Source organism: Ovis canadensis, chromosome 13, assembly GCF_042477335.2.
Source record: "Ovis canadensis isolate MfBH-ARS-UI-01 breed Bighorn chromosome 13, ARS-UI_OviCan_v2, whole genome shotgun sequence".
In the NCBI taxonomy this organism is placed as follows: Eukaryota; Metazoa; Chordata; class Mammalia; order Artiodactyla; family Bovidae; genus Ovis; species Ovis canadensis.
Window position 1 is genome coordinate 82,458,949 of NC_091257.1, and position 23,379 is coordinate 82,482,327.

The following is a 23,379-nucleotide window of genomic DNA, read 5'->3' on the forward strand; positions in this document are numbered from 1 at the left end:
CACCTTCCCATGGGTCACTGCCTTTCCAGGGAATGGGTGAGCGCCCCGGGTGAGTGAACAGGATGGAAAATGCCAGGCTGTCTGGCAAAGGGCGGGAGGAAGTTGGGGACAGGCAGGAGCTGCAGAACCAACACGCAGAGTGGCTCACATGGGACCACAGCGCCCCCTCGTGGAACTGCTGGTGGCCAGCGGTCTGGATGGGCCTATGGCGAAACAAAGGGGCCCCGGAGCCCAACCAGTCAGGCAGGGGTGTCCTGGGAAAGGCAGTGCCAGCCCCACCAGGCCATGTGAGGGGCAGGGAGATGACTCCACCTCCAGGAGCTGCTGTCCAGCGCTCACATCTGCATGAATCTGTCTGTGGGCACAGTTCAGGGTGGTGTGTTCAAGATTCTGGGCCAGGCTGCCTGGGTTTAAGTCCTGGCTGCGTGACCTTGGACAAGTCACTTATCCTCTCTCCGAGCTTCAGGCTCTTCCACTGTAAAATGAGGACGGTACTAGGATCCACTTTGTGGGTGGGAATTAAACATGTTGACATTCTTGAGGCCCGTAGAACAATGCTGTGCTCATACTAAGTGCTATTTGGGGTTGGTTAAATAACCAAAACGTTCTTGGGAGATTATGTAAACTTTGTAATTGTGCTGATTCTAACAGAGACAAAATTTTTACAATTGCTGGCTGATTTAATTGCTGATTTGCACCCCACCCCATCCCTAACTTTAAGAAAATTGGTGCTTTCTAGGAATGTGCACTGTTCGCTCTGTGGTTCTGAGACTGTGAAGTTCTCTCAGGCCCCTGCCAGGGAAGGCAGGGCAGTTCAGGGGTTAGTGTTCACAAAGCCTAGCTCTTACTTCCCTTCACTCAGCCTCAGCATCCATCAGCCAAATCGGAGGATGCGGGCCTCATGTAATCTTATGAGGAATAAGAGACAAGCTCTTGAAGGCCCTCAGCCCAAGGTTTAGGTCAAAGATGGTGCTTGGTTGATGATGGTCACCGGAAGCGGGGGAGCTTGTCCTCCAATGTCTGGGCTTAGGAGGGTCACAGAGAAGGGACTTGCCAAGGTAGAAGCCTCAGCTCGGGGTATGGGGACTGCAAACACCCCATCCCAGACATCCTCAGAGCCCACCCTATGTGTCCCCTCAGCAAAGTGGCCCCAGCTCTGGGTCCCAGCCCGGGGAACAGGATGGGGGAGGGGAGGAAAAGCCTGGTGCCCATACCTGACGTCCGGGTTGAAGTTCAGCCTGCTGCCCTCCTGTCTCAGCCTGGCCAGGGTGGCTCCGCCTTCCCGCTGGAGGCTCATCAGGCCTGGGTCCCTTAGCACGGCCTCCATCAGCTCCTTGGACTTGTTCAGACACCTGGAGGCCTCCTGCCAGGGTAGGGAAGGAGCCTGAGGCTCAGTTCCCACTCTCCTATAACCTTCTAGGGCTCCCCACTCCCTGATTCTGCCTGACTTCCCTTGAATACCCAACTGGTATTCAAGGTCTTATGGAAAGTACATCCTTTCTATCTCTAAAACATCTCCTCAAACCAAGCTTCCTCTCATCACCATGGCAACCTCACTGGTCCAAGCACCATCATCTCTTTCTGGGACATCCATTCCAGGGCTCTGCTGATTTCCCCACAGCACCCTGGCTCCCTCTGCAGTCTGTTCTCTGTACGGCAACCAGACAGATCTCAAAGGGCCCATTTGATCATCCCACTGCTGCTTAGAACTGTCCAGCGGCTTCCCTTTCCATTTAGAATCAAATCCCAACTCAGCTTCTCCCTGATACAGTTGTGGACCTAGCAGGTCTCCTCCTTTTCCCCTACTTTGTTCCACACTGGCCTCCTTGCTCAAATCTACCAAGCACAGCCCCGCCTCAGGGCTTTGAACATGATTGCCCTCCACCTGGAGCACAGTCCTGTTTCTGTTCCCAGGGTTCTATCTCATCCTTCAAGGCTCAGCTTCAATACCCTCCTTCCCCTTTACTCTCAATCTTACTTTCACAGCCTTTAGCATCACTTGTAGTGAAATGTCCATTTCTATTTACTTTTTTTTTTTTAATGACCTCTCACACTGCACCATGAGCCCCATGAAGGCAGGGACAAGTTGATCTGCCCCAGGCTGGGTCTCCAGGGCATGACACATAGTAACTGTCCAGTAAATATCAGCTGAATGAATGAATGAAAACAAAGCCCCTTCACTGAGCCCTTGGTCCATGGAATCGGGGGTGTGTTGTGGTTTCCCCACTTCTGGCCCCTGGCTCACCTGCACCCCTCCAGGGGGCTCACCCTTCTCAAACTCCTCGATGGAAGCCTTTAGCAGGCAGGAGGCCTGGCGAAGGTCAACAAGGAAAGGATCCAGCTTCTGCAGGACAGGAGGCCCAGAGTGGGGGTGTCAGCCTGCGAAGAGGACACTGCTCCCCTCCACCCACCAGGAGGACACGCAGGCTGGTGGTTCTCAAACATTAGCTGCATCAGAATCACCTGGAAAGCCAGTTAAAATCCAGGCTGCAGGACTTTCCTGGTGGGCCAGTGGTTAAGACTTTGCCTTCCAATGCAGGGGATGCAGGTCTGTCTGATCCTTGGTCGAGGAGTTAAGATTCTACATGCCTCTCGGCCAAAAAACCAAAATGTAAACTAGAAGAAATACTGTAACAAATTCAATAAAGAATCTTAAAATGGTCCACATCAAGAGAATTTTTTTTTTTTTAATCCAGGCGGTTGAGCCCTCCCTCCAAGTTTCTGGTTTAGTTTCTCTGGGGTGGGTCATGAGAGTGCACATTTCTAACAGGTTCCCAGGTGAGGCTGATGCTGCTGGTCCAGGGACCACGGTTTGAGAACCACTCATGCTGGAAATGAGAGGGAAAAAGACAGAGGACAGGTCTGACCTACTCCCAGGCCACTGGGGTATAGTGGGGGAGGGAACAGTAGGAGGGGTGAGATGGCAGGGTTGGAGGCCATCTTCTCTGGGTCCCACTTCAGCCTGGCTTTACCACTTGCTAGCTATGAGGCCTTGGGCAAGTTTCTTAACCTTTCTGTGCCTCACTTCCTCTATAAAATGGGAGCACAGTAGTTCCTGCCCTAGAGGCTTGTGTGGGTTTATTTGTGCCAGGCACTTAGAATAGCATCCTTAGTCATCTTCATTATCAGCTTTATGAAAGTGAAAATGCTAATCGCTCAGTTGTGTACAACTCTTTGCGAACCCATGGACTGTAGCCCACCAGGCTCCTCGCTCTTTGGGATTCTCCAGGCAAGAATACTGAAGGCCATTCCCTTCTCCAGGGGATCTTCCTGACCCAGGGATCAAACCCAGGTCTCCTGCATTGCAGGCAGATTCTTTACCATCTGAGTGACCAGGGAAGCCTCTATAGGCTGGGTCTATAGGTAAGATTCTATTTAAAGGGAAGGCATTAAAGCAAAAATATAGTTTAAAAGCCCCTGGAGGAACTGGAGATCTCTGGAGAGGGGAACTGGGGGCCTGTGGGACGAGTAGGGTAAGAGATTTTTCAGTTTATACCCTTCTGTACTAATTGAATTTTGAATGTATGGTCTGTTTGAAAATAGATCCAATTAAAAAGAAGAGTGCGGGCCAAAACCAAACAAGCAAACGGCCATGTGAGACTAGAGACTGGTGGTTCTCAGTGGGGATGGTCTCCCACGCCAGGGGACACCTGGTGATGTCTGGAGACAGTTTCGGTTGTCATCATTTGGAGGAAGCTATTGTCAGAGTGGGTAGGGTCCAGGGCTGGTACTAATCTCTTGACAGTGTGCAAACAGCTCACCCCCAAAATGAATTATCCAGCTCCAAATAGGAATAGTGCTGAAGTCGAGCTGCCCCGGGCCCAGCTCTCAGCACTGGTTCTCGGGAGGTTTAAGCGCATAAGCACCTGTGTGCTGCTGCAGAAGTCGTGCCCATCCTGTGCTTCCTCATGTGCTAAACCGGGCAGGAGATGCCCCCTTGCAGGGTTGGGGTGAGTAGGGACTGAGGTCACATGGGAAAGCAGCAGACCCCTGGCAGTTTCCTTAGTTCCTCTCTCTTACAGGAGGGAGCACGCCTGCCTCCCCCACCAGACCCCAAGTTCCCCGAGATTTGTGCGTCCACAAAGCAGATGCCTATAAATGTGTTTGCGGGAAACACTCCCATCACTCTTAGCATGTGGCAGACACTCTTTCTTCTAAGCTCTTTACCCCAAGTCTCACACTAGCCCCAGGAGGAGGTACTCTTCTTAACCCCCATTCTGTTATTGAGGAAAAGGGCTCAGAGAAGGTGTATAACTTCCCCAAGGTCACACAGCAGAGCTGGGGGTGGGAGCCAGGCCGTCGGGCCCCAGAGCCTGAGCTCTTCTTCACTCCACTCTGCACCCTCATTATCAGTGTTTGTTGAATGACTGTTTTTGAACCAGATAAGTTCAGGTGGGTCCATGGAACAGGATAGAGAGTAGAGAAAGAGAAGGGATGAGGGTGCGGGCTGACGGCTGTGATGATAGACACCTGGAAGAATTGCACCCACTCGCCATGACAGTAGGGGAAGGGGCCTTCCAGGGCCGTAGGGAGCTGGCTGGGGTCCACGTGGTGGCTCAGGGCCTTCAGTGAGGTCAGCACCTCTACCTGCAGACACACACACACACACACAAATTCATTCTGACCAGGGAACTCAATGTAGAGACCAATGTCTCAGAAGGTCCTGCCCAGATCCATGCCCCAGCATTTCTCCACCTCCCATGGGTAAGACTGCCCCTGGCTTGAAGAGTTGCTTTCTGGGCAAGGAATTTTCTCTGGAAACTCTGATAAAGTTGAGAGCCAGACCCTGTGTAAGGAATTGCAAACAAACAGCGCCCATACTGCCACTCTCCTAGCCTGTGATGGAGGCAGACATCATTAATTGATCACGGCGCTCCTTCCCTCTGAGCTGGGCTCTTTCCAGCACAGTTGTCCAGGCAATCACATGAACCGATTAAAGCTGGCCCTTGTCGTGCAACTTCTCTGCTGTCCTTGTACCATTTTCTGGAGACCCATGAAGATGTTCTTGGGGACGTTGAGAAAGGTTGCCAAATCTTAACGGTACCCACTAAGATGTGGAGAAGGGACTAGTTGACTGATTCTCCCAGGTGGTGAAGCTTGAGGCTTATGGTACAAACAGCTCCAGATACCTAAGCTTGGGATGGGGAGAATTCTGTGGGGTTCTGGAGCCCACTTTTCATCCCTGGTTTTTCAAGTGGGCTCCACGGACCAGCAGTCCCAGCAGCACTTTAGGAACATGCTAGAATGCAGAATCCCAGGCCAAACCCAGAACCACTTAATCAGTACTTGGGGAACCAGTGATTCCCCAAGAAATCTGTAGGCACCCCTGGTGTTTGAGTGGTAAAGAATCTGCCTGCCAGTGTAGGGCACACAGGTTCAATCCCTGGGTCGGGAAGATCCCCTGGAGGAGGAAATGGCAGCCCACTCCAGTATTCTTGCCTGGAGAATTCCATGGACAGAGGAGCCTGACAGGCTACAGTCCATGAGGTCGCAAAGAATCAGACGTGACTGAGCACGCCTGCACACCATGGGGGCTGGGCAGGAGACTTGTAGCATCCAGGCCTCGTATCTAATTGACCTGCACTCTTATTATTCCAGGGCCACCATTCCTCACCCCAGCTCAGCTCAAGCCCAACTCCTCTGCACCTCAACCGATGCTGCCTTCCCCTTACCTGGATGTCAGGTAATGCCTCCAGCTGGAGAGCTGCCTCCTTCTCCCCCAGGAAGAGCATGGCACGGATGGAGGCTGGGACCAGCGCCTGTCGGAGAGAACCATTTCAGAGCTGATCTGCCTAGGCCCTCACCAAGCCTCCCCTCTAAGATGTAGACAAATGGGCCACAGGGACAGGGGTAAGGGTTCCCTACGGCTGGGATCCACATGGAAGGGAGGGCTGGGATCCTTATTTGGAGGATGAGTCAAATGATTTATTGGGAGTCATCAGAAGTCAAAGGAACAGCAGGTTCAAGCTGGTTTGCAAACTTTTCAGGTGCCCCGCCCCCTCTGGGTCTCAGTTTCCCCATCTGTGAAGGGAGAAGTAGGAGATGGGGTGGAGGTCAGACCACAAGGTGAGCTTATCCCAAACTTCCGTTTATGCTGCGGCCTGTGCTGGTGAGTTATGAATCGCTTCCCTGCCCCATTCTCAGTTGGTGAGATTTATGTGAGCCAAACCTAAGCCAATCAGTGTGCCACAGTCCCCTGACCACAGAGGTTGACTGATGGACAGACACCTGAGCCAACAGGGGCTAAGAAGGTCCTCAAAAAAGCTTTTACTGGGACTTCTGGGAAAAGAATTGCTCTTTTCTATTGGGCTTAAATGACAGACCATATGAAATTAAAGATGGTAGGGACCACACTGCCACAAAGAGTGGGACCTGCCTGATAATGGCATTCTCCCAGAGGAATGGAGCCAGAAATGGGGAGAGAAACCAGACCCTGGTGACAATATCTGAGCCCCCAAATCAAGTCATACTTGAAGCTGGATTTAATTTCCAGACTGAGTCACATCAACCAATGAATGACCTTTGTCTTTAAGTGTGTTTGGGTTGGGGTTTCTTTCGCTGCACGGCATGTGGGATCTTAGTTCCCCAAACAGGAAATGAACCCAAGCCCTCTGCAGCGGAAGTACAGAGTCTTATCCACTGGACCACCAGGGAAATCCCCTGGGCTGGGGTTTCTATCATCTGCAACTAAGGTTCCCTGCCTGGGGTCCTGGTCCTAGCTCTGAGCATCCCCAGAATCTGTGAATATCCAAAGGCCTCCAGTGCTTCTAAAACTTGGTAGGCTGAGGCTGTCCACTTCCACTCACCTGGGTGGCCTGCAGGGCACTGACCAGACCGGGGTGTGGGGGCTGTTTCCTAGCATCAATCACGACTGCCAACCCCTTAGTTTTATCTTCAGGCCTGTGAGTGGTAAACAGAATTGGCAGTCTTATTGGTTGAATCAGGGCCCTCAAAGGGGAAGGACCCAGTGAGGGAAGGTGAGGGAAATTGGGTGCTAGAAACCTGGATACTACTGAACTCTTCATCCTACAAGACAAATTTACAGTGCCTCCCCAAGCCCCCAACACACACCACTTCCAGGGAGCCCTCCATGATTCTTCTCCAGGCAGAGCTTATTGCTCCCTCTTCAGGGCTCCTACAGTACCTCATACAGCCCTCTCAGACACTCTAATAATCATAAACTATATGCTACTATCCTAGCTGCAGTAGGTGAGTCACCCAACCTTCATTCACCCTTTTTTTGGGGGAGAAGGCTCATTTTGTTCAAGAATACAACTTTCTTCCTATAACCACATCCCTTCCTCCCCAAGGGGCTGGATTCTGATTGGCTGAAGCCAACAGCTGACCCAATTCCCCTGGCTAATGATTGGTTTAGATAGGGACCATGTGACATTTTCTAACCAATGAGATGTGAGGAGATGTTTGTTGGGGACTTCTGGGAAAGACATTTTCTCCTTTAAAATGTTCTTACAAAGAGCTATAAGGCAGAGACAAAGACTGATACATTTGTTACTTGCAGCCCAAACATCCTCACCAGTTCACAGTGCACTTTTCAGTGATTACCTTGGGATTTTCCAAACAGTTTCAATTGTCAAAACTTGTTAAAATAAGGATACTTCACCTCCACCCTTGCTCTGTACCCCAAGAAATGTGTCCAGTGGGTAGGAGGTGGAGCCAGGCACTCTGCGGTTCCAAGTACCCTGGCCATTCAATCAGACTGGGAAAGTAGCCTGCAACTGCCTTCAAGTCTTACAACCACCCAAGTCACAGACCAAAGCCAGAGGTGGCCAGTGTGGGATGTGGAGCTGCGGCAGTCACCTGGGCATGTTGTTTCGCCTCTCTGGAAGTCAGTTTCCCAGCTGTAAGTGGGGCTGGCTAATGATAGTGTAGGCTTCCGGGGGCTGTGGTGAGGACTGATGGATTAGAAACAGGGATGTCAATGTCTGCTGTTATCACTGTCTTGAGAGGGGAAACTGAGGTGCTGGGCAGTGGCATAGCAGACAGTGAAAGCAGGCTCCTGGAGGTGAGGCCAGGGCTCTGACTTCATGTCCTCATCTGCTTCTGGCTGTGCCCATACTGGGAGGGAAGTTCATTTCCACCCCTGCCTCCACTGCCAGCCTGGACACCCATAGAGGTCAAGGCCCAATATAGGAGGATCGGGGTCCCCAGCATGGCCCAGCATGAAGCCTGTCTCAGGGGAGGTGCCCAGCAATGGTGGTTTACAACAGGAATGGAGAGGCAAGCCCAGCATATGAGAACCCCATGCGCAGTTCTAAAAGAAATCCCCAGGTGCAATCCTAAAGGAAATCAGTCCTGAATATTCACTAGAAGCACTGATGCTGAAGCTGAAGCTCCAGTGCTCTGGCCACCTGATGCGAAGAGCCGACTCATTAGAAAAGACCTTGATACTGGGAAAGCTTGAAGGCAGGAGGAGAAGGGGAGGACAGAGGATGGGATGGTTGGATGGCATCACCAACTCAACGGACATGAATTTGAGCAAACTCCGGGAGATGGTGAAGGACAGGGAAGCCTGGCGTGCTGCAGTCTATGGGGTCGAAAAGAGTCCGGCACGACTGAGCGACTGAAAAACACACTGCACCTCACTTCCCTTTTTGTGATCATACTTGGTCTCACAGCCCACTTGGTCATCTCCCTTTTTCAGGGGGCATTTCAGAGAGGCAAAGTTACCACTCCCAGGTCACACAGCAGATTGGTGATGGGCGGGGGTGGATTCCATCTCCCCTTCAGACAGGAAAAACCACTCCTCTTTGGACAAAAGTTAGAAAAATCTCAGTGGCCAGCAGGTGGCAGTGTTGGCTCCCACAAGGTGGAGTTGGAGGAGGAGGTTCCAAAGGGTCCCATGAGTCCCCCCACCCACCCACCTCTGCCTGGGCGCTGCAACTCAGAGGAAAGAGGGTATCTTTTCCCTAGGCAGTCCAACCTGAAGTCTTATGGGAGGTGGAGGGAAGGGGCGGTGGTGGAAATAAGCCTGGTCATCACTCGTCATCAGGGATGAGTGAGCCTCATCACTCACTCATTCTTTTGCTCTCTCACTTATTCATTCCTTCACCCATTCACCCTTTCCTTCATTTGTTCAGCAAATATCTATAATTCAGATCAGTTCGGTTCAGCTGCTCAGTCTGACTCTTTGCGACCCTATGGACTGCAGCATGCCAAGCTTCCCTGTACATCACCAACTCAATTATCACTTCCTCGGGGAAGCCTTCCCTGATTTCTCAATGGAAACTAACCGCCCCTCGGCCTTCATTTTACGATGGAGGCTCTCAAAATGTGTTTGCAGCCCACCCATATCAGTATCACTGGGAAACTTGTTAGAAATACACATCGTCAGGTCTTATGCAGACCAGTCGACTGAACCAGAAACGCTGGAGGTGGGGCCCAACCATCTGTTTTAACAGCCCTCCAGATGGTTCTGATGCCTGTTGAGTTTGAGCACCGCACTGATCTATGATATCCCTGTTTTCTTCACCACACTAACACTCCTGAGAGCTGCTGGTCCATGGCTGGTTCCTTGCACACCATCCATCTCCCCCGCCAGCCTGGGAACGCCCCAGTGGCAGGGACTATCCTGCTTTTTCGGTCTGTCCTGCTTTCTTCCCAGCATCTGGCTCAGGACCGAGAGGATGTGACGTCTCTTCATACGGTACCTGGTGCTGGGCTCTGGGCTGAGAGGCCGAAGAGGCATGGGGTGGTCAGGCTGGCCCAGCCCCTTACCTGGGGATGGCGCACAGGTAAGAAAACAGCTTGGTGACCTCCGAGGCCGTGCACCATGGCGCCTCCCAGGGGCCCTTGGTGGTTGACACCAGAAGCAGGGGCCGCCCTGCCCTGTCCCGACCGCCTGGAAGAGAAAGCACACACACGAGCAGTGAGCACTTTGGTGGAGCCCCTTCTATAGGAAACTGCTCTGTGGCCTCTAGGCTTTGCCTGTACTGGTCCCTCTGTCTGGAATCCCCTTTCTCTTCTCCATCTGAACTCCCATTCATCCCTCAAGACCCAGTTCAAAAGCTACTTCTTCAGAAAAGTCATCCCCAAAGCCATCCTCCATGTGTAGGCAGCCTCACCCTCCTCTGGGCACCCCTTGCCCTGGGCACCTTGGGCAGAATAGAGCTCACAGAATGAGCTTTGGGGTCACACAGACAGGAATTGAAGTTCCAGTTCTGCACTGACTTGTTCTGTGTCCTTAGACAAGTCAGTGTGTCTCTGAGCCTCAGTTTCCTCATCTGTTAAATGGGGAGAATACAATACTGAGCAGATTAGGTTATTTCAAAGACTAAATGAAACAGTTCTTGAGAAACATTTAACACAGGGCAAGGGCCTCATAAACAGCAGTTGTTGTAATAGCCATTATCTCTGTCCTCATCTCAGCCCCCATGTGGTGAGTGTGCATTCCACAGCTGACTCTTTTTTTTTTGGCCATACCACGCAGCATGCGGGATCTTCCCTGACCAGGGATTGAACCAGTGCCCCCTGCACGCAGAGTTTGGACTGTAAGGGAAGTCCCACTATTTATTCTTGCAGACATCTAACCATGAGTTCTCCACAGACTATTTCCTGTTCCAGGAATCCAGACAGTGTGCCCCATGCTCCCCACAAGGGTCAAGAGTCTGAGGCCCAGGGGGTCAGCACAGTCTGTCTACACTGTGGGGAAGGGAGAGTACAGCAGGGGGAAAGAGGCCCTGGCCACTGGAAACTGGGCCTATCCTGCGCTCTGGACTCACAGCCCTGACCCCCAGAGTCACCTCAGTCAAGACCGCCCTTCAGCGAGCACTGTCGACTCCGTGCAGGTACAACCCTCCACAGTGTGGAAGTGTGGGAGACCCTTTGTAGCTCATGAAGCCTTCCACAAACTTAACCACCTTTGCGAGTGTTGCCTTACACACGGGTGCAACCATCTAGAACACAGAAGGATTGTGAGACTTTGTGAACAATTAACATGGGGACAGGGCTTCCCAGATGGTGCTAGTGGTAAAGAACCCACCTGCCAATGCAGGAAACATAAGAGACACAGGTTCAATCCCCAGGTAGGGAAGACCCTTGGAGGAGGGCATGGAAACCCACTCCAGTATTCTTGCCTGGAGAATTCCATGGACAGAGGGGCCTGGCAGGCTGCAGTCCATGGGGTCGCAAAGAGTCAGACAGGACTGAAGCAACTTAGCATGAATATGGGAACAAACAGCCTGAGCTTCAACAAAGATGACCAAGAAGACAGACAATGTCCTCTGGGAGTTTTAAAATGACAGAGCAGGGGTTGCCCTGGTGGTCCAGTGGTTAAGAATCCGCCTTCCAATGCAGGGGACAGGGGCTCGATCCCTGGTTGGGGAACTAAGATCACACACGCCACGGGCAGCTAAGCCCCAGCACCGCAGCTACTGAGCCCACGTGCTGCAACTAGAGAGAAGCCCACAACAAAGAACCCACATGCCAGAGCTAAGACTCAAGGTAGCCAAATAAATAAACAAATATTTTCAAAAAGGAAAACAAAATGACAGATCGGTGTCCCCCCGGACATGTCTGCAGAAATTTAGATGCCTCTGAAATAAAACAGATTTGCAAGACAGTCAGTTCTCAGAAAGCACTGTGGTTTCTCTTGCTTGGAGAACTCTGCACACGCTGTTCTCTCTGCCTGGAACACCATCCCCACCATGTTACACAGAGGACACCTACTCATACTACAGAACTGAGTTTCACATCACTTCCTTCAGGAAGTCTTACCTGACCTCTCCTCTACCCCAAGCACCCCAGGGGCCTCACCGCTCCTCCCAAAGCCCCCTGTAATGCCACATAGTCACATTTTACAGTGAATTATAATAATCTACTGTAATAACCTGTTGAATTTACTCCCAGAATATGCTTCCTGAGAGCAGGCTTGGTTCTCTGCTGAAGCCTCAGTGCTAAGCCCAGGGTCTGACACACAGTAGGTGCTCAATAAATCTTTATTGCAAAGATGAAAAAATGTTAAACAAGAGTGATAACACTCTCAGTACTGGATGACGTTGACACCCCAATCAGACCCCCATTATCAGGTCAGAGCACTCATCCCCCAGAGACTGTAGTTACAGGCTGTACATTGGCCCAGAGATGTCCCCTTGTCTGAAGAATTGCCCTCCGCTGAACTGGGTCACGGGTTCACTTGCATCCTCATCCCAGAATCAGCCTGCAGCTGATGACTCACAGATCCAGGTGTACAACAGGTCAGCCCCTGAACCTTAAGATAGAACAATCTCTGTGATGTAATTCATGCTCCAGAGCTGCCCCACCCCCAGAGAATCAGGTCACATCCTGGCTTAGCTTCTCCCCTGCCTTGCCTGCCTCTCTCACTCCCCTTCTCCTGAAAGCAACCTTCAGGAAAATAAATCACTACCCCAAGGGATCCCTGTCGTAAGCTTTGCTTCTAGGGAACCTGACCTAAGACATTCACCTTGATGGCCTCACTGGAAGTAAGACAGATGGATGGATGAATGGAGGGAGGGAGGAATGGATAGATGGATGAATGAATACCTAGAAATTGCTTTAACCTCCTTCATTGGAAAGATGAAAAATCTGAGTCCCAGGGAGGCCTGGTCCAGAACACAGGCATCTAGGACCTTCCCTGCCTCCCCCACACCCACCAGCATCAGAAGATTCTCAGCCACCCCTATCCCCACCCCCACCGCTCCCTCCCCTTCACCTCCACTCGCCCCTACAGCCCCTGAGGACCTGGCAGGCATGCTATCCTGGAATGGAAGATCTCCACGCTCAGGGCCCCAATCCTGGGCTCAAGCCCTGGGGGGTCCTCGTCCAGAGCGGGGCTTTTTTCTGGAGGGCCTGCAGAAGCTTCTGGGAAGTCAGCCTTTTCCTCGGTCACTGGGTCTGAGTCAGCGTCTAGGCCAGATGTTTTGGTCTGAGTTGTTCCAGCTGCGGATAAACAACAAAGAATATTGCAGAAGATGGATTTTCCCAGGGAAAATGTTTTCTCACATTCTGCCTAACGATAAGCGCTTACAATATCGATCTCCTTCTATGTGGCAGGCATTGTGCTAAGCTCCTTACTACTGGTGTTGTCTTTGAACCTCAAAACAACTCGAGGAGGCAGATGAGATCCTCGTTGCACAGAGAGGGAGACCTGGCCTTACAGAGGTTAAGTCTTTGATCATGGTCACCCAGACGGCTTATGGCCAAGCTGGGGTGTAGACTCAGGCTGTCTCAACACAACCACAAAATCTTGCTCAATTACAGCCTCAAGAGACCTTAAGCTTCTTGACATGCCACCCCATGCTCTAAACCCCTGAGACAGACCCAGCCCAAATGAATCTCATCCCTGACATCCTACACCACCTTGTCACCTGATCACATCCAGAGAACAGTTGCCCTCTCCAGTTGAGCATGCGGGCATCTTACCTTTCCCTAAGCACTTGGCTCGGTTGGGTTTGGGTGAGTAGAGTGAACACAAGACTTTCCAGGGCCCGTCATGCTGGAGCGAGGCTTTCTCTGGGGCCGCAGGGGCTTGCCTCTGCCCCTTTAAGAATGAGAATTTGAGCCCAGGAGTGGGCGACCTGGAAGAGGAAGTGTTTCTACCGGGGTTGGTCACAGGCTTGGCAAGTCTCCCATTGCCCTGTTTGGTCCTCTCTTCCATCTTGGTTTTGGAGGCTGGAGCAGCAAGAGGAGAAGCTGGGCAGAGCCGGGGAGAGGATGCTTGTTTTGGTCCTGGCTTGAGCTGGACCATGCTCTCTGAGTTTCCCAGAATGCCCTGTGTCTTGGAGGTAGGTGGCTCTTCTGAGGCACCTGTCCCAAGGCCAGACGCACAATGCAGTGGGTTTACAAAGATGCTGAGGTATGGCTCTAGGGGCTGGTGTTCTGAGTCTTGGGTAGGGACTTTATCATTAGCCTTTCTCCTCAAGCCCCAAACACAGGGTTTCTCCCTCAAGCTTTCAGGCTTCTCACAAGCCCATTTTTCCAAGGAAGGCTCTCCATTGGCCCCTGACAGAGGAAGCGTCCTTTGAGAGAAAGGGATTTCCTTGGTTCCAGATAGCTCTTCTGGTGCCCCCAAAGGACACCCATTGGGTGCCGCCACCTCCTTACTGGGAGACCCTTCTCTGCTCTCTTGGGAAAAGTCCAGAAGAGCCACATACTCTCCCTCCAGGTCCTGGCTGGCCACACTGTCCACCCTGAAGCCCACCTCCCCAGGTCCAGCTTGCTCCACCTTGATGAGTCCTGGGTACTTGTTCCTGTGTGTCCTGCCCTTGCCCAAACTCCGGACAAGCAGCACCTGCCTGTCTGGGCACCTGGCCTGGTGCAGCTCTTGAGAGCTGCTCAAATCCAGTGCCTCTAACTGAAGGGACGCCCAGGCTGGGGAGAGGAGATTCACTGCTGGGGGTCTGTCATCCACAAACTCTGGGCTGGTTATCTTGGTCCAGGGCACAGGGGCCATGCCATCTTCTGAAGCTACCAGGCAGTTGTGTAGGGGACTGCCCTCAGAGTCACTGTTGATGGCCTCTAGCCAGGCTTGGGTGAAAAGTATAGGATAGGATGACTCAGGGACAGACTTCATTTCCACTGTGCGGAGGTCCACAGAGAGGCACTTGATCGTGAGGCAGACGGACTGTTCCTCCCGGGGCTCGACTTGGAGGTAGAAGTCACCTTGGCGCAGTAAGAGGGGATTGAGGGGTGCCAGGTGAACCACAACCTCATCCCGCATGCACAGCGGCCAGCCCTCGTGCAGGAAGAGGCGGTGTGAGTAGGGGGCCTGCAAAGAGGAGGGGACAGCATCAGGGAATCGGGCTCTGAAAGCCCCACCCAGGAGTTTCTTCCTTCCCTCTCCCAGAAGGAACAGTGAACAGGTCGAGGGCTCAGGTGAGACAAGAAAGGTGCCTAGGACACAGCATCCAAGGAGGCCCCACTCTCAGCATCCTGCAAGTCACGCAGCCCCAAGAGGGAGCGCCTCCTTAAATGCTGGGCCCTCCATGCCGCTTGCTCCCCCTAGTCCTGGCCCTGACCTTGAAAATATCAATACTTGCTCATCTACTGGGCCAAGGGAGAAAAGCTCTGAGTGCCAGGCACCAGTAGCAAAAGCCTTTTCCATGAGGATTGTCCTGCCAGCTGCCTTCTCTCCAACCATCAAAACGCCTCTGAACCCAGTTCAAGATGAACGCTCCACTTAGGGCCAGAGAGACGTGGGTTCCAGGGTCTGAACTGCTAACTTGTGCAAATGACATAATTTCTTTGAGCCTCAGCTTCCCTATTTGCAAATAGGAATAATGATACATATTGGCATTATTAGGACTTTCCCATGTGGTAAAGAATCCTCCTGCCAATGCAGGAGATGCAGGTTCAATTCCTGGGTCAGGAAGATCCCCTGGAGGAGGAAATGGCAACCCACTCAGGCACTCTTGCCTGGAAAAATCTCATGGATGGAGTAGCTTGGCTGGCTGTAATCCAGGGAGTCACAAAGAATCAGACACAACTGAGTGACAGCTCAGATACCAATACACACATTGGTATTATTGGGTTGGTATGAGGATTAAGTGAGATCATAAATACATGTATGTTTGTTAAAAAACAATGCAATGCATAAAATATAATAAGTAGATGTTCGTGCATGCTCAGTTACTTAGTTGGCGCTGTGCGGGCCCAGTGTTCAACAGTGACACCAAGTGGCATCAGCAGAAACAACAGCTCCACCAAACTGAAAACAGGTCTTTCTCTCTCTGACTTTTGGGAAAGAGTCTGATTCCTGCAGATCGAACAAGCCCCAATACTCTCATGTGATTTGGATGAGTGTATGGGAGACCTGCCGAGGATGACACTGGACTCCCTCTGAATCAAGCAGGTGTTTTCTGGAATTATGAATCAGGGGAATGATGAGATCTGACCACACCTGTACCTGCCTTGTTGTTAAGCCAGTTCATTTCAGTTACACTGCAGATTTGGCTGTCTCCAAGAAACTTTCTATCCATAAACCACAAGTCTGTGTGTTATTTCACCCTCTTCATATAGTCCTCTGCTGTTTACAGCATCTTTCCCCCTCCCTCCACTTCTCAGTGAATGAGATGAAACAGCCGAGTGGTATTTTGCAAATAGCAAATCACCATAGAAATGACTGTTACGATCATCTCATTTGACTCACAGTAATTCAGGGGTGCAGGCAGTTCGGGAACTATCATTCCCACTTTACAGATGAGAAAACCAAGGCTCAGAGAGATGGTAAAAAAAAAAAATGCCTCGTCATCACAGCTGAAGAGCAGCAAAAGGAGGACTTGTGCTCACATTTAGAATCAGCCATATGTTTGTCTCCAGATTCCCTAGACTTCGTTGATTGTGGCTGTCTGTCTGTGTGCTGGTGGTTATAAAGAAAGACTTTGAGGCCGGAGAATTCTTATTTCATAGGAAGAAAGGAGACAGTGGTAAAGTAACAGCCAGCAGCTACTGAGCAATTTCCTCATGTCAGGTTCTGTGCTAAGCTGTGTGTATCATCTCAGCGAGGTACATACATCCTGTGTTATTAACATTCCTGCTTTCCTCATAAGGAAACTGAAGTTCAGAGAGGGGACATGGATCCCCCAACTCCACAGTGATGAAGACTGGATTTGAACCTGGGGCACCTGACCCCTGGGGGCATACATTAATTCCATGCCACCACTCCCTGCTCTGAGGTGACACAAATTCACCTGTAATTATAATTAAAGTCATCCATAATTTAAAATATAAAAAAATCTAACTCTTGTGATCTTTGCCCCCAGAAGAAATGGGGAAAGGAACAGTGCAAATGCAGTTTTAATGACCAAATGAAAGAAGCAGGTAGATGTATAGCTTGTTAGGGAGAAGAAATAAAGACGGGGAGCCATTGTGTGCGTGATCAGTGGCTCAGCAGTATCCGACTTTTTGCAACCCATGGATTGTAGCCCACCAGACTCCTCTGCCCATGCGATTCTTCAGGCAAGAATACTGGAGTGGGTTGCCTTTTCCTCCTCCAAGAGAGCTTCCCAACCCAAGGATTGAACCTGTGTCTCCTACACTGGCAGGCGGATTCTTTACTACTGAGCCATGAGGGAAGGATGGGGAAGATACGGCTTAAATAATGTCAACACGGATATGTGGAAATTGGCTGCAATGTTTCAGCGAGACTCTTTCTTCTCGTCCAAGAACAGTGAATGTGTATGGAGCTATTTCTATGCGCTAGGCACCGTGCTAAGCACCTAGAATGAAATGACCTATTTCCTTCCAGTTCCAACCATCTCTTATTCTAGCCTCCTAAGCCTGAACTTTTAGCTGCTGCATTCAGTTTTTTTCTATCACTGAAATGATGCACATAATTCCTCCATTTATTTCTATTCCTGATATGCCAGGTCCCTGACAGATACGAGCAACTCAGGAAAGGCTAGTAGGACCTAAGATGCTCTTAGCAATCCTTGAGGCTGGAGCAGTTAGGGGTGGGGATTGAATAACAGAAGGGCAGAGCAGAATCAGCAACTCTGAAAGACGTGGGTAAGTTCCATGAGTAGGCATCTGAAGCTTTGGTCTCCAAAGGCCTTCTCCTCACCCTTTTCTTAAAACAATCTCCACCCTCTGAGCACAGAGGGAGGTATAGGATTCAAGTCTGCAAAGTCCTCTTATCCATCCCTCTGGCTGCAATAATTGGTCCAAGGATAGACACAGGATCCAAACCTGGCCAATCCTGGTACCTCATTCCCCTTGCCTCAATGATTGGTCCAAGCACGATGCAAGACTCAAGCCCAGCCAATCAGGATCCTCCCTTGTGATTTTCTATCTGCAACTGATGGGAAAGAGTTCATTTTCTTCTTTAAAGTAGGATTTGATCCTGGTGCTGCCCTGGGCTCCACCCTTGAGGAAACTGCTCACTTATAAGAATGATCCTGACAAGCAGTAGAAGCAGAGACAAGAGACAGAGTCCTGAAGGGGTCTGATTAGTGGATCACCTCAGACTCATGTCGGGATCACTTTGCCCTGACCTAAGTAAGGATCTGTCATTTGCAGCCAATGAGTTCTGCCTAAAACACTTTTCTTTCCACTTTGCCTCAGGAGAGGGCTCCCTGAGATCTGGGTTTGAAGGAGTCTCATTGACTTTCCAGGTGGCTCAGTGGTAGAGAATCTGCCTGCCAGTGCAGGAGGTGTGGGTTCAATTCCTAGGTCAGGAAGATCCCCTGGAGGAGGAAATGACAACCCACTCCAGTATTCTTCACTGGAGAACCCCATGGATAGAGGAGCCTGGCAGGCTACAGTCCATGGGGTCACAAAGAGTCAGACAAGCACTAGTATCTCTATTGCATCCTTAAACATGGATGACATAATTAACCATTCATAAAATTCCTTCTTACTGGGCCAACCAGGTGCTCTAGGCAGTCCCTATTAATTGATCAAAGTTGGTATTCATTCATTCATCATCCAGGGAGGAAAGCAAGAGTTCTGATGCCACAAGGGCTCTAGGAAAGGTCTGGAACATTCTCTACTATTTCCACTGAAGCTTTCCCACTTCAGTCAAGATAGCCAGATGATGTCCACAGTATCAATTCCTGGGGGCCAGAGAATCCACATGGATGCTTTTACCCAGGCTTCCCTCCTTGTTATTTAAAGTGCAAATGTGATTGACTCCCAGATGTCAGAGGGTAAAGGCCCAAGGGACCTTCCTGTCTATCTATGAGGCTTAAGTTTTTTGGGGGGCAAGCAGTTAACACCTGAAAACCATCCCACATCCTCAGTTCATGCTCTTCAACAAGACACACACCAGCCCATTTCCTTCTCTGCTCACCTCCAGCCTTTCTGGGAGAGCTTGTACCCTGACCCCATGTCCCTTTCAACTTACACAAGCTGCTTCACGCACTTGTTCACACAGGCGCTTGGCAGGGATCAGGAAATCCAGGAGGAAGTTCAGTCCATCGCCCCGGAAGTCAGAATCCAGGAGACGGAACACCTGACCCAGGATGGTAGGTGCTGTTGCCTCAAAAGGAGGATAGAGGCCCGCCAGGGCATGCTGGATGGCTGCATCCAGGGATGGGGGGTCCTGTGGGGGACAGAAGAGGATGAAAAGTGATAGCAGCAATAATAATAAGAGTAGTGGCCACTTCCCAGGACCTTCCTGGCCCCATATGACTAAGGTCCTGGCTAACTCTGACTTCCTCTGCTACCTCTCCCCACTCGCACACCCCCTCCAGTCACACTGCTTTTCTTCCTGTTCTTCAAACACTAGGCAAAATCTCACCTCAGGGCCTTCGCACTGGCTGTTGCCTCTGCCTAGAATGCTCCTCCTTAAGACATCCTGATTCCCTCACCTCCTGCAGCTCTTTGCTCGGTTGTCATCTGCTGGTCCAAGGTAGAGTAGAAGAACAAGGGAAGGCATTCAGGTCAGGGCCAGAAGGAAAAGGATGGTCAGCAATCCCAAATCTGGCCACTTAGCTGACTGCAGGCCTACAGTTTGAAGGTGAGCCACCAGCAAAGCCCAGCCTGGATCAGGCAAGCCCCAGCCATATGCAGACACATAAGTGACAATAAGTGGTTGCTGTTTTATACTACTTGTTTGGGGTGGTTTGTTACACCACTGTAACCAACTGATACAAGTTGGTATAATTGATACAAGCGCCCATGTTCATATATCGAGGATGCCTTCCCTAGGTGTTTATTGGGAACAGACCACCAACACATACCCTCCTAAGCCTACTCCTTCTCCACAACCCTACCTTAGTGATTGGCCCCCTCATCCAGTCAGACTCCTAAACCAGAAATCTGCTCATCATCTCGCCCCTTCCTCCTGCCTCTCCTGCCCACAAGCAACTGTCAACTGTATCCTATAGTCTTCTCATCTCCAACAGCTCACCAACCCATTCCCTCTGCTCTGTTCCCCTTCCTTGCCTTGATCCAGGTCCCCATCACTTCTACTGAATCACATTTTCACTGGTTTCCCATCTCTAGTCTCCCTCCCAGCCATTTCTCCAACAGGACCCCAGGGTGATCTTTCTCAAATGCAAACCTGGGGGATTTTCCTGGTGGTCCAGTGGCTAAGATTCCACACTCCTAATGCAAGGGGACTGGGTTTGATCCTTGATCAGGGAACTAGATCCTACATGCTGCAACTAACAATCTCGCTTCCCAGGTAGCTCAAACAGTAAAGAGTCTGCCTGTAATGAGGGAGACCTGGGTTGGATCCCTGGGTCAGGAAGATCCCCTGGAGAAGGGCATGACAACTTACTCCAGTATTCTTGCCTGCAGAATTCCATGGACAGAGGAGCCTGGGGGGCCTACAGTCCATGGGGTCGTAAAGAGCTGGACACGTCTGAGCGACCAGCACCACCAACAATGATCTTGCATGCCACAATGATGATCGAAGATCCCATGTGCCATGATTAAGACCCAGCACAGCCGAAGAAATACTTTTTTTTTTTAATGCAAACTTGGCCTTGCAAGTCTCCCGCTCAAAATCTGCTCACAGGTTTCTCATTGCTTTCAGAAAGCAGCCAGCCTGGCCTCCAGCCTCACTATTCTCCCCAGGCTTCTGCCACAAGGACACAGCACTCTCCTCCTCACTTCCAGGCTTCACACATGCTGTTCCTTCCTCCAGGGATGTCGCCCAACTCCATGCCCACTAAACTAACTCCTCATATGCAACATCCCAGCCAGTCCATCATCTCTTCCAGATTTTCTCTGATCTCCCGCTCCCATCCCAGCTGGGTCAAGTGTCCCCTTTTCTCAGCTTCCATGATGAATGCCACACTGATTTTGTCTTCCTTGGTGGACTCCAGGCTCCCTGAGGACAGGAGTGGTATTCAGAATATTGCCCCCCCACTCCGCCAAATGCCCACATTCTAATCTGTGGGACCTGTCACTAAATCCCCATACGTGGCAAAGAGGAACTAAAATTGCAGATATAAAATTGCAGGCATAAAATAGGGAGATTATTCTGGATTATTCAAGTGGGCCCAATCCAGTAACAAGCATCCTGAAAAGTAGAAGAGAATGCAGAAGAGGCAAAAGTCAGGAGGAAGTGTGATTGTGGAAGAAGCATCCGAGAGAGGACATGCTGCTGGCTTTGAAAATGGAGGCAGAGCCAAGGAATGTGGGCGGCTCCAAGAAGCTGGGAAAGGCAAACAGATTCTCGCTGAGAGTCTCCAGAAAAGAATGCAGCCTATCAACACCTTGATGTGAGCCCAATGAGCTGTATCTGCCGATCTATAGAGATGCAAGATAACAAATCCATGTTGCTGTAAGCTACTAGACTTGTGGTCATTTATTTCAGCAGCAACAGAGACTAACACAGCCAGCACTGGCTCCTATTCATCTAGGGTCTTCGTTCCTGGCATAAAATAGGTGCTCAGTAAATGTGGAGGGATGAATAAAGTGTCCCTCTCTGAATCACAGCTTTTCCACCTGTAAAATGGGCAAGTGGGACAAGGCCAAAGGTTCCCAACCAGGTATGGTAACAGGATCCGTGGGTTGTGATTTTCAGCTCTTAAAAAGCCTGATGAAAGCCCTTCTGGTTGCCCCAGATTGGGTGCCCGTTATGAGTCCATCTATTGCTGAGGGATGTAAAGGAAGATGAGAATAAATAAGATTGCAACATCAAGAGGGCCTATCTAGGGCAGAAAAATCATTTTTCTCAATGAGGTCCCTGGAGATAGGGAAATAAAATAGAGACTTTGAGGAGAAGGAAGAAGGAAGAATGCATTTCTCCACCCTAGAAAGATTCCAATGCCAGGAGGCTATAAAGCAAGGGATGCTAGCCCAGGGCATTTAGACAAGTGTCAGGGTCGCTGCTGGGTCCCCAGCACCCACAGAGCTGAGCGCAAGGGAGAACGAATGTAGAGCTAACGGAAGAATGCCTACAGCCCCCATTCTGAAGGAAAGAGGGTCCTGGCACGGCACCAGGAAGCTCCGAGGGGACACACACCCACACACAGCAGTGCACAAGCCCAGGAGGGGCTGTTTTCACACTAACATGGGGATGGGGTTTGATTTCAAAGAACAAGGAAAAGCTCATCTGGCCTGGTGACCTCTCTCAATGCCTCCCCTGGCCAGCACCCTGTAATCCCAATACCACCTCTCCTCCCTGGCCATCTAATACTGATGCCAGCAGTGGGGACAGGAAGTTGGGGGACCCTGTCTGACACCCATGAACACACAGACACCCTAAGCTAGGCTGCCACCCATCCCTCCCCTCTCTTAGGTCCTACTCCACTGAGCTGCCTGGAGTAGGCACTTCCCTTGCTGGACCTCTTTCCTCATGGGCACATGGAGTTGGGCTAGCTATGTTTTGATTTGTTTTTGGAAATTTAATCATTTATTGTCACCTTCATGAATGTTAGCATATCTGAATACCTTTTCTTTTTAATACCTTTTGTACTATCATCATTTACTACTTTTCTTCAAATCCACTCACTTTTTTTTTTAATCTCTTGGTCACGCTTCAGGATTCTAGTTCCCAAACAAGGGAAGGAACGCACACTCCCTGCCGTGGAACAGTAAAGGCTTAACCACTGGACCGCCGGGGAAGTCCCTCCGCTTATTACTTCTTAAAAGCATACATACATAATTGCATCTTTTTAAAAAACTTATTTATTATTTTCAGCTGTGCTGGACCCTTGTTGGTTTGTAGCTTCAGTACTTGAGGTGTGCAGGATCAGCAGTGGTGGTGCATGGGCATAGTGGCTCCGTGGCACGTGGGATCTTCCTGGGTCAGGGATTGAAACTAGCCCCATAATTGCATCTTAAATGAGACTCTATGTCACCATACTGGTTATGAGACTACAACCAGATTTCTTGAATTCAAATTCTAGCTCTGCCATTTATTGGTCATGTGACCTGGCAAGTTACTTAACTCTCTTCGCTTCAATTTCCTCATCTTTAAAGCTGGAGACTGTCATCCTACCTGCCTTAAAGAGCTGAGACAGGTTGAGTGAGAGAGTACACGTAGATTCTCTGCCAAAGTCTAGCACTTAGTAAGTGCTTTAAACAACAGCCATCACTGCTTTTTTTGTAGTCAGGTTACAATTATTATTATATCACTACTTTAAATGGAAAAAATCAATATAAATTGGCCTAACTAGATAGAATGTAACTCCAAAAATACACCAAAGATGCATTGGATAGTTTTTATATTATTTTACTGATGGGTGGGATTGGGGGCAGGAGGAGAAGGGGACGACAGAGGATAAGATGGCTGGATGGCATCACCGACTCGATGGACATGAGTTTGGGTAAACTCCGGGAGTTGGTGATAGACAGGGAGGCCTGGCATGCTGTGATTCATGGGGTCGCAAAGAGTTGGACACGACTTAGCAACTGAACTGAACTGAACTGATACTTATTTTTTTAATGTATTTAAATATATTTATTCATAAGTATATTTACATGTATTATTATAATAGCTATATATAT

The 23,379-nt window shown here is 50.3% G+C and overlaps 1 protein-coding gene across 1 annotated transcript in view; it reads right to left on the reverse strand.

Moving 5' to 3' along the window:
• The window catches only part of KIAA1755 (KIAA1755 ortholog), a 38,516-nt gene that overhangs the window by 6,923 nt on the left and 8,214 nt on the right, over nucleotides 1-23,379 (reverse strand). Inside the window, exons 2-10 of the mRNA XM_069546957.1 lie at nucleotides 18,818-19,015; nucleotides 13,399-14,743; nucleotides 12,718-12,915; nucleotides 9,736-9,859; nucleotides 6,807-6,900; nucleotides 5,673-5,759; nucleotides 4,471-4,587; nucleotides 2,246-2,344; nucleotides 1,215-1,363 (exon numbers count right to left, since the gene is read on the reverse strand). Coding sequence (XP_069403058.1) covers nucleotides 1,215-1,363; nucleotides 2,246-2,344; nucleotides 4,471-4,587; nucleotides 5,673-5,759; nucleotides 6,807-6,900; nucleotides 9,736-9,859; nucleotides 12,718-12,915; nucleotides 13,399-14,743; nucleotides 18,818-19,015 — 2,411 coding nt within the window. The remainder of the gene's footprint in view (nucleotides 1-1,214; nucleotides 1,364-2,245; nucleotides 2,345-4,470; nucleotides 4,588-5,672; nucleotides 5,760-6,806; nucleotides 6,901-9,735; nucleotides 9,860-12,717; nucleotides 12,916-13,398; nucleotides 14,744-18,817; nucleotides 19,016-23,379) is intronic.